The sequence below is a fragment of the Engraulis encrasicolus genome, chromosome 20 (assembly GCF_034702125.1).
Source record: "Engraulis encrasicolus isolate BLACKSEA-1 chromosome 20, IST_EnEncr_1.0, whole genome shotgun sequence".
Taxonomy (NCBI): Eukaryota; Metazoa; Chordata; class Actinopteri; order Clupeiformes; family Engraulidae; genus Engraulis; species Engraulis encrasicolus.
In genome coordinates, this window is record NC_085876.1 from 6325014 (window position 1) to 6339363 (window position 14350).

General features: G+C 42.2%; 2 protein-coding genes across 3 annotated transcripts in view; both read right to left on the reverse strand.

The window, feature by feature from the left end:
- Nucleotides 1-1479: 1479 nt before the first annotated feature.
- tk1 (thymidine kinase 1, soluble) lies at nucleotides 1480-7304 on the reverse strand. Its single transcript, XM_063184707.1, has 7 exons — nucleotides 7094-7304; nucleotides 6897-6928; nucleotides 5550-5663; nucleotides 4446-4539; nucleotides 3653-3742; nucleotides 2913-3032; nucleotides 1480-2302 (listed from the first exon to the last, which is right to left on the reverse strand). The coding sequence occupies exons 1-7, from the start codon at nucleotides 7157-7159 to the stop codon at nucleotides 2117-2119; spliced, it is 702 nt and encodes a 233-aa protein (XP_063040777.1). The 5' UTR covers nucleotides 7160-7304; the 3' UTR covers nucleotides 1480-2116.
- Nucleotides 7305-7987: 683 nt separating this feature from the next.
- bag6l (BCL2 associated athanogene 6, like) overlaps nucleotides 7988-14350 on the reverse strand; it is a 23264-nt gene continuing 16901 nt past the window's right edge. For both annotated transcript variants that reach the window (XM_063185245.1, XM_063185246.1), the window contains exons 20-25: nucleotides 13778-13912; nucleotides 12948-13013; nucleotides 12181-12393; nucleotides 10629-10736; nucleotides 9927-10073; nucleotides 7988-9202 (exon numbers count right to left, since the gene is read on the reverse strand). In XM_063185245.1, the coding sequence (XP_063041315.1) occupies nucleotides 9107-9202; nucleotides 9927-10073; nucleotides 10629-10736; nucleotides 12181-12393; nucleotides 12948-13013; nucleotides 13778-13912 (765 nt within the window). In that variant the 3' untranslated portion in view covers nucleotides 7988-9106. The remainder of the gene's footprint in view (nucleotides 9203-9926; nucleotides 10074-10628; nucleotides 10737-12180; nucleotides 12394-12947; nucleotides 13014-13777; nucleotides 13913-14350) is intronic.

The window sequence follows — 14350 nt, forward strand, 5'->3', positions numbered from 1 at the left end:
AACAAAGCTGTCCATTAGAGACAAAACGTCACTAAAAGCTCTTGTGATGCGACACTTCAATTCATTATGACTGTGACTAGGAATCAATGCAATTGCATTATGACTGGGCATGCCATAACTCAATTTCCCTTAGTACAAAAGTCCATTTATATTGATGTTGTAAAAAATAAAATAAAATGCCCTTTTACCTTGAGATAAGCATTTAGATTGCTTTTATACTCGAAAATTCTAATGTCTTTGTTATTACATGAATTTGAAATAATCTGTACTGTTTTAAATCAGTTTAACAGTCTTGTGTGTGCCAGAATTCATTTGAAAAGGACCCAGAATATACGGGAAATTGCCTCGCACCCTCTGTGCTACAGGGATGAATAATGGAACTTGTACTTTATTTGGATTTCATTCTTTTAAATATATTACTAATTTAATTTGTTTTAGTTTTTTAACCAACATGAATCTATTAGGTTAGAGATGTTGGACTGCTTTGTAGTGATCAAGAGCTTTGGTGTGGATGTGTGTGTGTGTGTGTGTGTGTGTGTGTGTGTGTGTGTGTGTGTGTGTGTGTGTGTGTGTGTGTGTGTGTGTGAGTAATGTATGTGTTTGGTGTTTTTGGGGCACCCTTGAAAACAACATGCCTCATCTCAAGGGGGTATCTATTAATAACGATATTGAAATTGAATTGTTTTAGGGTGCTTAGTTCAAAGGTCAGCACCTATGATGATGGTATGGGGTTGAGTTTGTCTAGGATAAGAAAGAACACTCTTTTGGGAACAAATTATCCTATTATATGTTTTTATATCCCATAATACTGTCATGGCCATTCCAATCTCCAGGCCTGAGTCCCATGAAAAACCCCTGAAATGTGATCAAAAGGAAGAGGTGATCACAAGCCATCAAACAAAACTCAGCAACTTTAATCATTCAAGAACGATGTGAAAGTCTGGTGGAGAACATGCCAAGATGCATGAAAGCTGTGATTAATATCCAGGGTTTTTCTACCAATTATTGATTTCTGAACTCTTCCTAGGTTAACACATTACTATTAAGTTGTTTTAAAGTGAATGGGTCCATGTATATTTTGGTAATTGGATTTTACCTTTATGAATGGTTATTAAAAAAACAACTGGTTTGGACCTGAATGTCATGTTTTCTATTGATTTTTTGAGGTCTGAAAACACTGCATCTTTTGTGTTTGTAACGTTCTGCAAATAAATACCTTAAATGACAATATTTTCATTTGAGATTCGGAGGAAATGTCGGTAGTTTGAAACAAAAATGTTCATTTTATTGACACATGCCAATAAGTAGTAAGACCAGAAAAACTTTTTGCCAGACCTATATATATTCGATTGATGGTCTAAATCCCCAAAGTTGAGACTAAAGACCATTCATCAGATATGTACAGTGTGTTAACAGCCAGATGCCAGATTTTACAAACTGATAAGGGTACAAGAATGTCTACCAGGTCTGACAATCATAGCGGAGTTAAATAAAATATTTAATAAAATTAGCACAGTCCAAATCATCTGGGTTATACAACTGGTGTATACACATACAACCATATCTGTACAGACTGAATGCCGATGAATTTCATCTACAGTACATTGATTAAAAAAGTGAAAAACTAAAACGCGCGCGTAAAAAAAAAAAACCCACACACACACAAAAAAGAAATCCACAAACACCCAGCCATACACATATATACAGAGGAAGTGCCACATTTGTTTGCAAATTCTGACTTCACAACAGAGACACACACAAATAATTTCATCTCACTCATATTGTACCTGGTGCATCACAACAACTGGATTGTAATGCTCTGACTGCCCATGTCCAGGACTTCCCATGATGAGGTCCATAGGCAACTGCTCTCAGGGCTTTATGAACGAACAGTTCCATTTTCAAGGCCAGAAAAAATATATTTTGTACGCCTACCTCACAAACTGCAGAGGCAAAGAAGCCAAAACTTGTCCGGTACAAAAGAAGCAAACAAGTTTTGGTTACTTTGCCCCTGCAGCTTGTCAGGTACACACTTCGATATTTCTTTAGGCTCTTTTGGAAAATGAAACAGTTCATATATTTTTGTCAGCAAACGTACTGAACCGGTTTAGTGTTCTCAGAGCTGCAGGGTGGCAAACAGTTTGCGCGGGGCGTTAAGGTCCAGCTGCTTGCCGCTGGAGACGTTGTGTGGCGGCGTCTCGTCCCTGGAGGGTCCGCAGTTCTCCTTCCCGCTGCTCACCAGGCCACCGTAGCAACCGCGGCACACAGCGTGGTACATGTCCGCACCACCGATCACCTCCACCTGCAAGACACATGCAAAAACGAAGAGTAAAGAATTAACCAACGTGGTGAACCTGCCACCCTGCATTACATTACACTTAGCTGACACTTTTATTCAAAGTAACAATACACTGTAAATAACTACGGTAAGTCACAGTCCCTGGAGCAATGTGGGGTTAGGTGCCTTGCTCAAGGGCACTTCAGCCATAGATGGAGGTGTAGGGAGAGGTAAGGGTGGGATACGAACCTGCAACCCTCTGATCTAAAGACCACCTCCCTAACCATTAGTCCATGGCTGCACCCACTGCCATATCATTGTCATTAACCAAGACAAACACTCTCTGTCACAGACAGACAAACATTCATATAAATTCTCAAACTACGCCACAAAACAAAAACCCAAGCCGTAATCTAGAATAGAAATGAAAGCCTTCTATGGTCCAATGACATGAGCAGCTCCTCCGCATAAACCACACCACCACCTTTTACACACCATTTCAACTCAATAGAAATATTGGGCAGTGGACATGTTGTGCAAACGATTTCTCCCATAATTCTGATTGTCAACGTAAACTGCCCAATCAAGACAAACTTTAAGACTCTTCTTTTTCTTCGTAGACTTTCACACTCACCTCTTTCTCTGCACCAAGCCTCTTGGTGTATGCGGCCTCCTTGAAGCACTTCATGCAGACGGCACTCAGCTTAACAACGCTCTCCGCCAGGGGGACCAGGCTCAGGATGTTCCCAAATGGCTACAAGAGGAAACAGACGTTTAGTCATTGGGGAGGGGTTGGTGAGAGAACAGAAAAAGAGGATATGCGGCATACTGTATGTAAGCTACGCACTGCAGGGTAGGGCTATTGATAGAGACCTTAATTGAACTGACAATCGTAACCATAATGCACATGAAAACTTGTTAAACATGATTGTTTACTTTATATTCTGTGCATTCTCAAACAAGGTCCGGTCACTGAGGAGCTTGGTAGGGAAATAACAGAATGGGGATAAACTTATGATGAACTACTGAATGTTGATGTATTTTTTGCTTGATCACTCTGCCCCAAAGTAATGTAGAAAAATAAGATCACTGCTTTTTACAAACCAATGTTGATGTTGCAAACAATACAAGCTTACTCTAGTCTAAATGCCTTTTTTACCCAAGTTTTTCTTCTGTTTCAGATATGTAAACATATTATACTTTAACCTGACATGTTTTGACAGCGTAACTTCAGTCTTCAGAGGGTCACACATCAACATCCATGTGACCCTCTGATGAAGACGGAAGTTACAACGTCAAACACATGTCAGGTAAAGGATAAAACTTAAGACTTGATTTAACTGACATAATGAACGTATTACATCTGATACCCACCTTTCTCTGGAAGGTTCCATCCAGCGCTGCTACAATAATGATCTTGCCTCGGTTGGCCATATCCTCACAGAACTCCACTGTGTCTGGAAACTGAAGCAGCAAAGACAGAAAGGCATACTGCACTTAGACTGTGGCTATTTAGCACAACCTTTGGTCATTAGTTGTACACAAATATTGTCTGTATAGTTACACATGAACTGTTACAGTAATTGTTTTTTTCATGCTTTTGTTGACATTTTAGCATGAAAAAGAATACATGGGTTAAGTACACAAGAAATAGAAGAGAAATCACAAGTCACTGACAAACAGTCATTATGACGAAAATGTCTTTCAAGTCGGTAAATTTACTCAAGGGCTCGCGTGCACACAAACAGACACACTTCATGCGACTGGTCTCATGCACCTTCAGCAGTCTTTAAAATGGCATCAGAGTGGGACGAGCCTTACTTGCAGACAGAAAAGGAAACGCACACACAAACTTCTTTTGATTTTACAGCCATCAGAGATGCCGGGATGCCGGGATTATAAAAAAAAATCTTAGCCTGAACTTTTTGGTGCGTCCACACGACTCTATACAATACGCGTCGGAACGAGAACTTGATTGCTTTTTAGTGCTTAAACTCAACATATGTTTATCTTATTTATCTCATTCTTATAATAATAACAATAATAATAATAATAATAATAATAATAATAATAATAATAATAATACACAGATGTAATTAAGCCAGGCTGCCCGCTGGAATCGGGCAAGCCCCAGTAACAAAAATGTACCAATACACCGGCAACTTACAAATTGTCCTTCGTCAATTCCGATGACGCAGGCGTCTAGTGCTAGGGAACGCAAATCGTTCAGGCAGTTGGCTGGCACAGCATCCATTACATTCCTGTGGAGTGACAGAATATTCATAAACCGTAAGATTATGTTCTACATCAACATTTCAAAGACAATGAAGAATATTCCATGAACATTTCAATTAATTCACCATGTCACTCGCACTTCACTCTTCGCACTTTACTCTTACCTTACACTGCATCTACACCTCTGCACATAATGTGTATGCCCACTGATTGTATTCCTGCTGCTGTGAGTGATTGTGTGTATGTTTGTTTTTATTGTACGTGTCTGTATCAGTATGTTTACTGTGTATGTGTGTGATTATTGTCAATATATTTTACTGTGTGTATGTGTGTGATTATTGTCTTATCCATGTTGATCCTTAATTTCCCCCCGGAGATCAATTAAGTTACTCTACACTCTACTCTTGTTTAACTGCATACTGGAGGTTAGTCAAGCGCAATTTCAATCTTCTGTGCTAACCGTTGTTAAATAGATCTTTGACAATAAAGAACATTGAATCTCTTCCTGTATTCTCTCAGGTACAGTTAGATACAATTATCTAATGCATATACTGTAGGAGTGCAACCGCTATACAGACATCCGACATACCTTAGGGTTAGGGTAACTATGCACACTCCCTAAAACTGATACAAGCTGAGCAACCTAGCACAAAACCACAGAACTGGCATATATTGCGCCGGTATTCCAACGATAGACATCAATGTCGGAATAGCAGCATATCGGAATAGTGCAATGTAACCATACTGCAAGTGTGAATGGGCCTACAACATCCCACCTCTTCAATTAATCAGACCCATGAATGAAAGTTGCTTCATACAAAGTTGATAATCCCTTGTGTCTTGGTCTTCAGCAGCTGAACTGAATGAAGTCTATAATTAAGAAGCTGTAAATCCCAAATACCATCACCCACCCAGGCAAGCAAACATTGTTATCTTGACCGTTTCAGTGAAACAAATGTAATACAGTGATAAAATGTTTTGAGATTCTTATCAATTCCCATCTTCCCAGAGATACTATGGAAGAAGGGAGCCTTACTTGTCGTGTGTGGCCATTCCCTTTTCCGAGTAGCGTGTGTCTTTGGCATACTTGATCACCAGGCACTTGTACTGCGCAATCTGGAAGCGGCGCACTCTTCGCATCAGTTCAGTGCTGTGAAATGGGAACAGGTCATGGAAATGGTTAACCATGCGCCATGTTTTGACTCATTATCAATAAGCTGCTGTTGTTTTGCTTCAACAACCAAGTACAGCACTCCCCGTTTGTCACGTTTCTGATGTTTTGTCAGCTAAACCATTTTTTCAGGACCCATTTACAGCCCTACCCTAAATAGGGCCGTAAAAGGATGATATACACAGCAACTGGCTTGTTTCATATATTTTTGATGAATGTAAATATATATTGTGTGCATTCCCTTACTAAAACAATAACAATGTGGAGCCAATCCTTGAACTTGACAAAAAGCTTTTGATGAGATTTTACATACCCTTTATTTTTGAGTAAGGTCTGGACTAATCATTGTCAACAGGGCTCTAAATTAACTTTTTTCATCACCAGCCAAAATGGCTAGATGTTAATCTTACTAACCAAACACACACACTCTAATGGGTCAAAGTGGCAAGTAAGTTGGTCTTTTCTACTAGCCAAACTGAAATTTCACCAGCACTTGGCTGGTTGGCTGGTGTTAATTTAGATCCCTGATTGTCAAATTATACACTATAAAGGCCTGAAACCAATATCCCATGACTACACTACACAGAATCTTTATCTTAAATTTAAAAAAAAACACTTCAGAAAAGTTATTGCAAGGAGACAACAACAAGCAATGCCCAATTCCTACAGAAAGTGGCTACTCTTATCTCATCTTCTGTTCTTATACGTCATTAACGTTTATGCTAGTGATTTACAAAAAAACATAAGGGCGAATCTTGTAAGCACAATTAGGCCTACTGTAAAACATGTTGACACATCAGGCCCCAAAACATGACAGTACTCCCCCCCTCCCCACCCAATTGGCGCGCTGTAATGTCGAACCTGCCACGAAAGTAGGTAGCGAATTCTTTAACATTAACCAATTACAATGAAACATGGCACACACCTATAAAACACGTTAACGTCGTTACTGGTATTCTACTAATGTAACTAAAAACCTAAAAAACAGTGGGGCAGTCTGTGCAGAAAACGGAAATGGCTACGTTGGCGGGAATGACAACATAAGGTTTGAGGACAATGAATGACAAATTCTCACCGTTTTTTCAAAACAGGGAAGCCATCTACAGTGATTGATGTTTTTAATCCAAAATCATTACAAACCCACGAATATCTGCAGTAAATAGTAAATCATACATCTTTACGACACCGGTAAACAATGGGGGAGATGATTACCTCTTTCCAGAAAACATTGGTCCAAAAATGACCTGTGAATGAAACAGAACGGCAAATGTTGCAATTTTTCAACAGTAGTAACAATGTTGCAATGTTGACCTCATTATATTACATTATCGGTAAGTTATTATTTTGACGTGTGTAAAACAGCAAACATGGATTGACATCAAGGAGGTCTATGACATAAATGAACTCACCTGGATTTGTCCACGTTTTTTTCTTGGAGAGTTTGGTAACACACTAGGAACGATAAGACAATCCATTGCGCTAGTAAAACAATATTATAGATGTGCAAAACGCGGGCTTTAGAGGTAGTAGCAGCAACGATCTGCCTTGTTTGTGTAGTGATGTTCAGAGAGCAGCAGCTGGACTGAAGAGAAAAGAGACGAGGCGCGCGGAGATAATCTTCAAGAAACAAAAACTCCCGCTACTGTTACAACCAATAAGAACGTAGAACGATGCGCACGCACCCACACCCGCTGACCCGACCACAGAAAAAAAAGAGAAAAAACAGTTTGCAGTAAATTGTGGTGTATCAAGCCTACACACAGTACTGGATAATGACGTGTGTTTTTGAAATGTTGCGGCCAAGTTATTAATTGTGAGCCCTCGACCACTCGTACATTAACCCTGTGTTTTAAGAGATTGTTTGAGTTCAGTGAAACATTGAGTGCACTTACAAGAATGACCACAGGGGTGCGTTCAGTGACTGTGGAACAGTGAAATGTTTGAAACGTGACCAATTAGTAAATTGTTAACTGAGTGAATTGTAAATCTTATCAACTGATAGACAACTAGTAAATTGACTGCTTACCGACCAATTTGAAACCACCATAATACTGCAAACCTGTGTACATGTGCCATTTCCTGCCAGAAAGTTAGTTTAAATAACACACACATTACTATTCCATTACATTCTCAAGAATGTTATTTAATTTGAGTATATGGTTAGAAATTTCCATGAACATCACCTTCAATCCAGAATTTGTACTTTTTGTGCAAGGGTAAAATAAATGTTACAATTGGTGGCTGGCGAAACATACAGTAAATAAATCAATAAATATGGATATAAAGAACATGGAAGAAATAAAAAGACTTACATTTCTTTATTATAGATAATCAAAACACATCTTAGTAATAAAGAGTAGCGCATTGGGTACGACTGAAGCATGAAGACAAAGAATATCCATCAAAACATTTAAGGTGAGCATTTGTCATGTTTTGATGCATCATGTTTAGGAGTCTGTTTTGATTTCACCATAAAACGACCACCAGGAAGACAGTCTTTAGACTTAACATGAACATCTAACTTTTTGTTGTTGAAAAAGTCAGCAGTCAGCAGTTTTTCACATCCTTTTCCGTATGGTCAAATTGGACTAAAATCAGTGAATAAAACTGTTCTATCCTACGGTATATGACAGTGATTTTTCTTAAGTCCAATATGCACTTTTTTATTTAAATCAACCCTTTACCTCCCATTCTCACATTCATTTATCAAGACCTCAATATCGAACTATCGACATCTCAACCACAATGTACAACTTAACATTACAACTCAGGAAATTAACAAGCAAGCCTCAGAATGCACTGTGTAGCAGCAGGAGACGAGACCACACACACACACACACACACACGCACACACACACACATATATGCACGCACGCACACGCGCACACGCACACACACAGGGGTGCTAGGTCTGGCATTGTCCACAGCTTGAAGGTGTTGTGTCTCTAAGCAGGGTGCTATCCAGAAAAGAATAAAAATAAAACAAATAAAAAACTACATATGGAGGATGTGGTGATATGAGCATGTTACTACTCCAACAGGTGTGGAGGTGTGTGTGTGTGTGTGTGTGTGTGTGTGTGTGTGTGTGTGTGTGTGTGTGTGTGTGTGTGTGTGTGTGTGTGTACACGTGTACGTCTTTGTATGACTGACTGTGGCTGTTGGACCCGACGGCAGTTGTTGAGGTGTATGAGGAGAGACATCAAGCCATGACTTGCAAATTGTGCCATGTCTGAAGGCGTGTTTTTTTTTTCTTTCTGAGGGAAAAAAGCCACAATGTCCAAACTAGAAGCCACTCCTCTTCCTTCTTCCTCTTGTGGGCGTCGACCAGCTTGGAAGTTACAGATTACTGGATGGATAAGGGCAGGAGGGCGGGAGGGACATTCACACACACACTGACTGACAGGTGAAGCGGGCCAATAAGATTATGAGTCTTCAGAGAAAGCACGGTGTGTGTTGGGGAAACGTTGCGAGTTGTAGTCTGGATCGTCGTTCAGCCGTTTCTTGACATCCCTCTTGACCTAAGGCAAACACACACACACACACACACATCAATACAACGTTTAATGGCTATTACAGATAGATATCACATGTTAACTCATGTGCATGTTATGGCTATTTCTGCTATTCCTGCTACTGATTGCTATTACCTATTGGCTGCAGACCTGCTGCTGATGCTATTACTATTGATGTTTGCTGCCCCTTCACCGATAAGTAGATGTGTCCTGTTCACCCATCCATGGTAAGGGCCTCCGCATACTGGTTCAGACAGCACTGTGGAGCATTATCAGCTCTGACAATTTATGTTACCCCCGCACACTGGCGGCAGACGCGGTACAAACAATGAAAGATCCAGTTCATCACAGCAGAGCATGGATGAACAAGAGGCGGCTCTGACAAAAAACAGAGCCCTCCCATAGCCGGCAGTCAGTGGCATCGAACGTCGGCAGAGCAGTGCTCCGCACTTTGTCTGATCCGGTGTTGCGGAGGCCCTAATATCCAGGCTACTGGAGCTATTTCCAACTACTGCGAATCGAGGTGTCAATTCCAGGTCCAGAAAGTAAAAACCCTTCCACGGTTTCCTTCCATCACAGGTGACTCCAACAAGTAGCAGGTTTACAGGTCTTGAGTGCCCAATAATCAGCTGATTCAGAGCTGGTTGGATCAAATTTGTGGCAGGGTTTTTACTTTCTGAACCCGGGATTGACACGCCTCTGGATGCGAATGCTGAGTGCAGTAGGTTACCTGTTCGCTGTAGGCCTGCTGCAGCTCGGGGCTCTCCAGCTCCCCCTGCAGGCTCTCTGGGGAGGTGACGGGACGCACGCCGGCCGCCCGGGACGCTCTGCTCACCGCATCCGACAGGGTGAGGTGGGGGCCGTCACCCTGGGCCGTCTAACACACACACACACACACACACACACACACACACACACACACACACACACACACACACACACACACACACACACACACACACACACACACACACACACATTAGTATCAATATACAATGATAAGGTAATATGCCAAGACTTAATTATCATGTCAAATAGGGTGAAGTGGAGGCCTTCGAAGACAACACACACACACACAAACACAAAAACACACACACACCACATTAGTATCCATATACAATGACAAATAATTGCAATGTCCAAGTAATATGCCGAAGGCCTAATTATTATGCCAGATAGGGTGAGGTGGGGGCCGTTGTCCTGGGCCGTCTGAGACGGGGAAACACATACACAGTATGGCGTCAAATTAGTATCCATGCACAATAATTAACACATACGTGTAAGCTAAAAGATAAAAGCAGTTTGTAGAAGATGAGTGCCTGGGTATCTCACTACTTTTGAAATATGGATGCGTTCATTATTGTAAATGGACACTCATATCCCACAGATTAGAGTACTTAGCACATTTTTTTTGCCCACAACAACAACACACCTTCCTTCTCTTGGCAGGCATGCCGTGGAGGTAGGCATCGGACAGTGGCGGCTGACTCTTAATCTCTCTCTGGGCCAAGATGTCATGCCTGATGATGGGCACCCATTCCTACAAGACATAACAAACAGAAAACACACAATTCATCACCTGAAGTTGATATAGTGTATATGAGTGCAGGGAAGGGACTTGGGGCACAATGGGCAGGGCAGGATTCATTACCAACCCCCCCTCCCCTACATCTCTGCTACATTCTTTTAAAACCTCCTGACTGTATGGAGAACTCCCCCAAATCACACCCTGCATAGATGCACACAGTCAAATACCTTGAAAAAGACATACAGTACACACAGTAGTGTACACAGAGCCACACATGCATACTGTACACGCACAATGCCGTTATTAACAGACTGGTATAAACACACTTCTGTGTCTGCGCTTCATTGATACGAGACCCGTTCTGTAATGTAAAATTAGGGTGGACGTTAGACAGCTGGGCCGCACTGGACATGTGACTGAGGCGCTCCATTCATGTGGAATACACTGCCACCATTCATGTTGTACGCTCCGCAACGGATTTCCATCATGATAATGAATGAAACTGACTACACCAGACGCAACCAGAGCAGGGTAGAAACTAGGCCAGTCTTTTCTAGAAATATGCTTGTGCTCTGAAAATAGAGCCACTTCAGTTGTGCGGCTGCCTGGTGTAGCTCAGCTGTTGAAGCTGGGAGTAAGGCCGGGCGACGTGCAGTAAAAATAGTGCTGCTGCCACAGATCTAGACTGCCATTGCATTTCATTAGTGCCACTTCACTAAGCAAAGCGATACTCAGGAGGAAGGGTCAAATATTGACAAGAGACGCTTTTAAAATGCTATTAATATCCTTACTGTTTAGAGAAAAAAAACTATTTGCACACCTGGCAAGAGTGCATTTGGGAGGAGAGAAGCCTTCCTGACAACAAACCTCTACATAATTGTTCAGCATCTTAGGTTCATAATTCTACACCCTATTGCAGAGTTTGCTTGTTAAGTTGCTTCACATGTATCTTGCATTCACATAGTATACAAGTCGCACTTTAGTTAATTAACAATATTCTGAGGACAATATTGGTATTATTGATGGTGGCAACAGGCCCCACAACTGTTTTCTTCTGTACAGCCCAACATAGGTGATTAAACCCTTTGTCTGAGTTCTTGAATCTGCACTAATGATTATGATATTCACCAAGTTGGACATCCAGGAATTTTCGTGTGAATGTCAACATTCCACTATATTGACGTGGGGGAAAATGCGGAGGCGCTGTTGAAAAGATACAACATTGGATACATACTGGTAACCATGTTGTCTCTTGCAGAACATAGTGGTGAGGTGAAGTGTTCTTAAACTCCATTGTTTTAACATTATTCCTATTCATTTACACTTCTCACGTGACATTGCGTGGCCGTGAGCACCGCCATTTTAACATGGAGGAAAACGTTCAGCTAGCACAGGTTCACATAGCAGATGAGTGATTGTGACGACGACACTCCCGACTAAATAATCTTTCTCTTACGGGTGGCACTGCAGCAGCCCACGGCTCCGCATCCGCACCGGCCTCCGCTCGCCCTACTGCTGATGCCGCCACTGCTGTTGGCATGGCGCCAGCTCCTCTGGTCTCAGCTGATGACGTGCGGCGTGACCCCGTGCCCTCGGCCGCGTCCGCTGCATTGGTCAGCATGGCCTCCTCCGCCGTGGTGGCCGGGGCTGGGGACATCGTCTCCTCCATCTAGTGACACAACATTTGGCAGCATTAGTGTTGTTGGTTGTATGGCTATTTGGCCCCTGCGTGTGTGAGCAAGAGGTTACAATCGTGGTGGCCGGGGCAGGGGACATGGCCTTTGGCCTTGGTCTCCTCCTACAAGTAAGTTTGCAAACATTAGGCTATTAGACCAGCAGTGTGTGTGTGTGTATGCAAGAGGTTATCATTATGTCCATAAGGTCCGAAGGTGGGGTCTGCAGACAGAGGACAAAAAGACAGACAGGACCACAGGATATGATGCCATCTACAATACTGTAAAATGGGCTTCATTTAAAACCATAGAATAGCTTCTATAGGCAGTATCTGGTGTGCTCTCCAAACAGTATGCAAAGCATTTGGGGAGGTGTTTCTGTGCAAAGTAATTCTGCAAGTTGTCAAGTTGATTATACCGCTGAATTGATATAATGTACGACAAAAACACACACACACACACACTAGTGCACAGGTAAGATACAAAGACCCAGGTGAACACAACAAGACACAAAGTCTGGTGAAAGAAATCATGCGTGCTCTCTACTCACCTCGACATTCTGGACATCGTCCGGCTGCTCAGCCTGGGACTCTGGTTCCCTCTGGGCTGCATCACTCTGCAGGGGGCACAGGTGAATCAATTAAGTTAATTACATTAGAGTGATACCATTGAACTACAATACATTTGAAGTTTGCCGTGGGGCTGCGGGACATTTTCAGCAGGCTGCATCTGGCCTGTAAGCCACTAGTTAGATACAGCCTGTGTGTGTGTGTGTGTGTGTCCACAGTAGTACCCGAGTGTGTATGACATAGTAGACAATGTCTCCCTCCTGTATTGGTTTGTGCTCCAGGGTGTGTGTGTGTGTGTGTGTCCACAGTAGTACTTGAGTGTGTATGACATAGTGGATGATGTCTCCCTCCTGCACTGGGTTAATAATATAGTGTGTGTGTGTGTGTGTGTGTGTGTGTGTGTGTGTGTGTGTGTGTGTGTGTGTGTGTGTGTGTGTGTGTGTGTGTGTGTGTGTGTGTGTGTGTGTGTGTGTGTGTGTGTTGTGTGTGTGTGTGTGTCTCCACAGTAGTACCTGAGTGTGTATGATGTGCGTGTGTTTGTGTTTGTGTGTGTCTGTGTGTCCACAGTAGTAACTGAGTGTGTATGACATAGTGGATGATGTCTCCCTCCTGCACTGGGTTAATAATATAGTGTGTGTGTGTGTGTGTGTGTGTCCACAGTAGTACCTGAGTGTGTATGACATAGTGGATGATGTCTCCCTCCTGCACTGGGTTAATAATATTGTGTGTGTGTGTGTGTGTGTGTGTGTGTGTGTGTGTGTGTGTGTGTGTGTGTGTGTGTGTGTGTGTGTGTGTGTGTCCACAGTAGTACCTGAGTGTGTATGACATAGTGGATGATGTCTCCCTCCTGCACTGGGTTGTGCTCCAGGATGACGTGCAGCCTCATGGACATCATGCTGGTCAGCCAGTTCACCAGACTGGGGTTCACCTCCGCAGACATCCTCCTCTGTGGAGACACACAAACACACAAGTGGACAATTGGTGAGAACAACTACCAGAGTAGGTTCACAAAGTAGTATACTCATGTACTGTATACTGCCATTTCCTAATAATAATAATAACTGTATTTATATAGCACTATATCATACAAGGCATGCAGCTCAGAGTGCTTAACAAATGGGGAAAAAACTATCAATGTTAAAGATGGAGTTAAAAAGAGAAGTAGAAAGGAGAGACAGAAACAAGAGAGAACAGCAAAAAGACAAAAAAAGAGGACATAGATAAAGATTGTAGAGGCATAAGGTCCACATAGGCTGGGCCCAGGATTCTTAGAAGCATAAGGCCCATAGTGGTTGGGTCCAGGATAAGTGATAGATAGTCACACTGAATTTGGGCGCTCAGACGTGGCCCCAGGTGTGGCCCCTGGTGGTCCTTATCTGCTGTC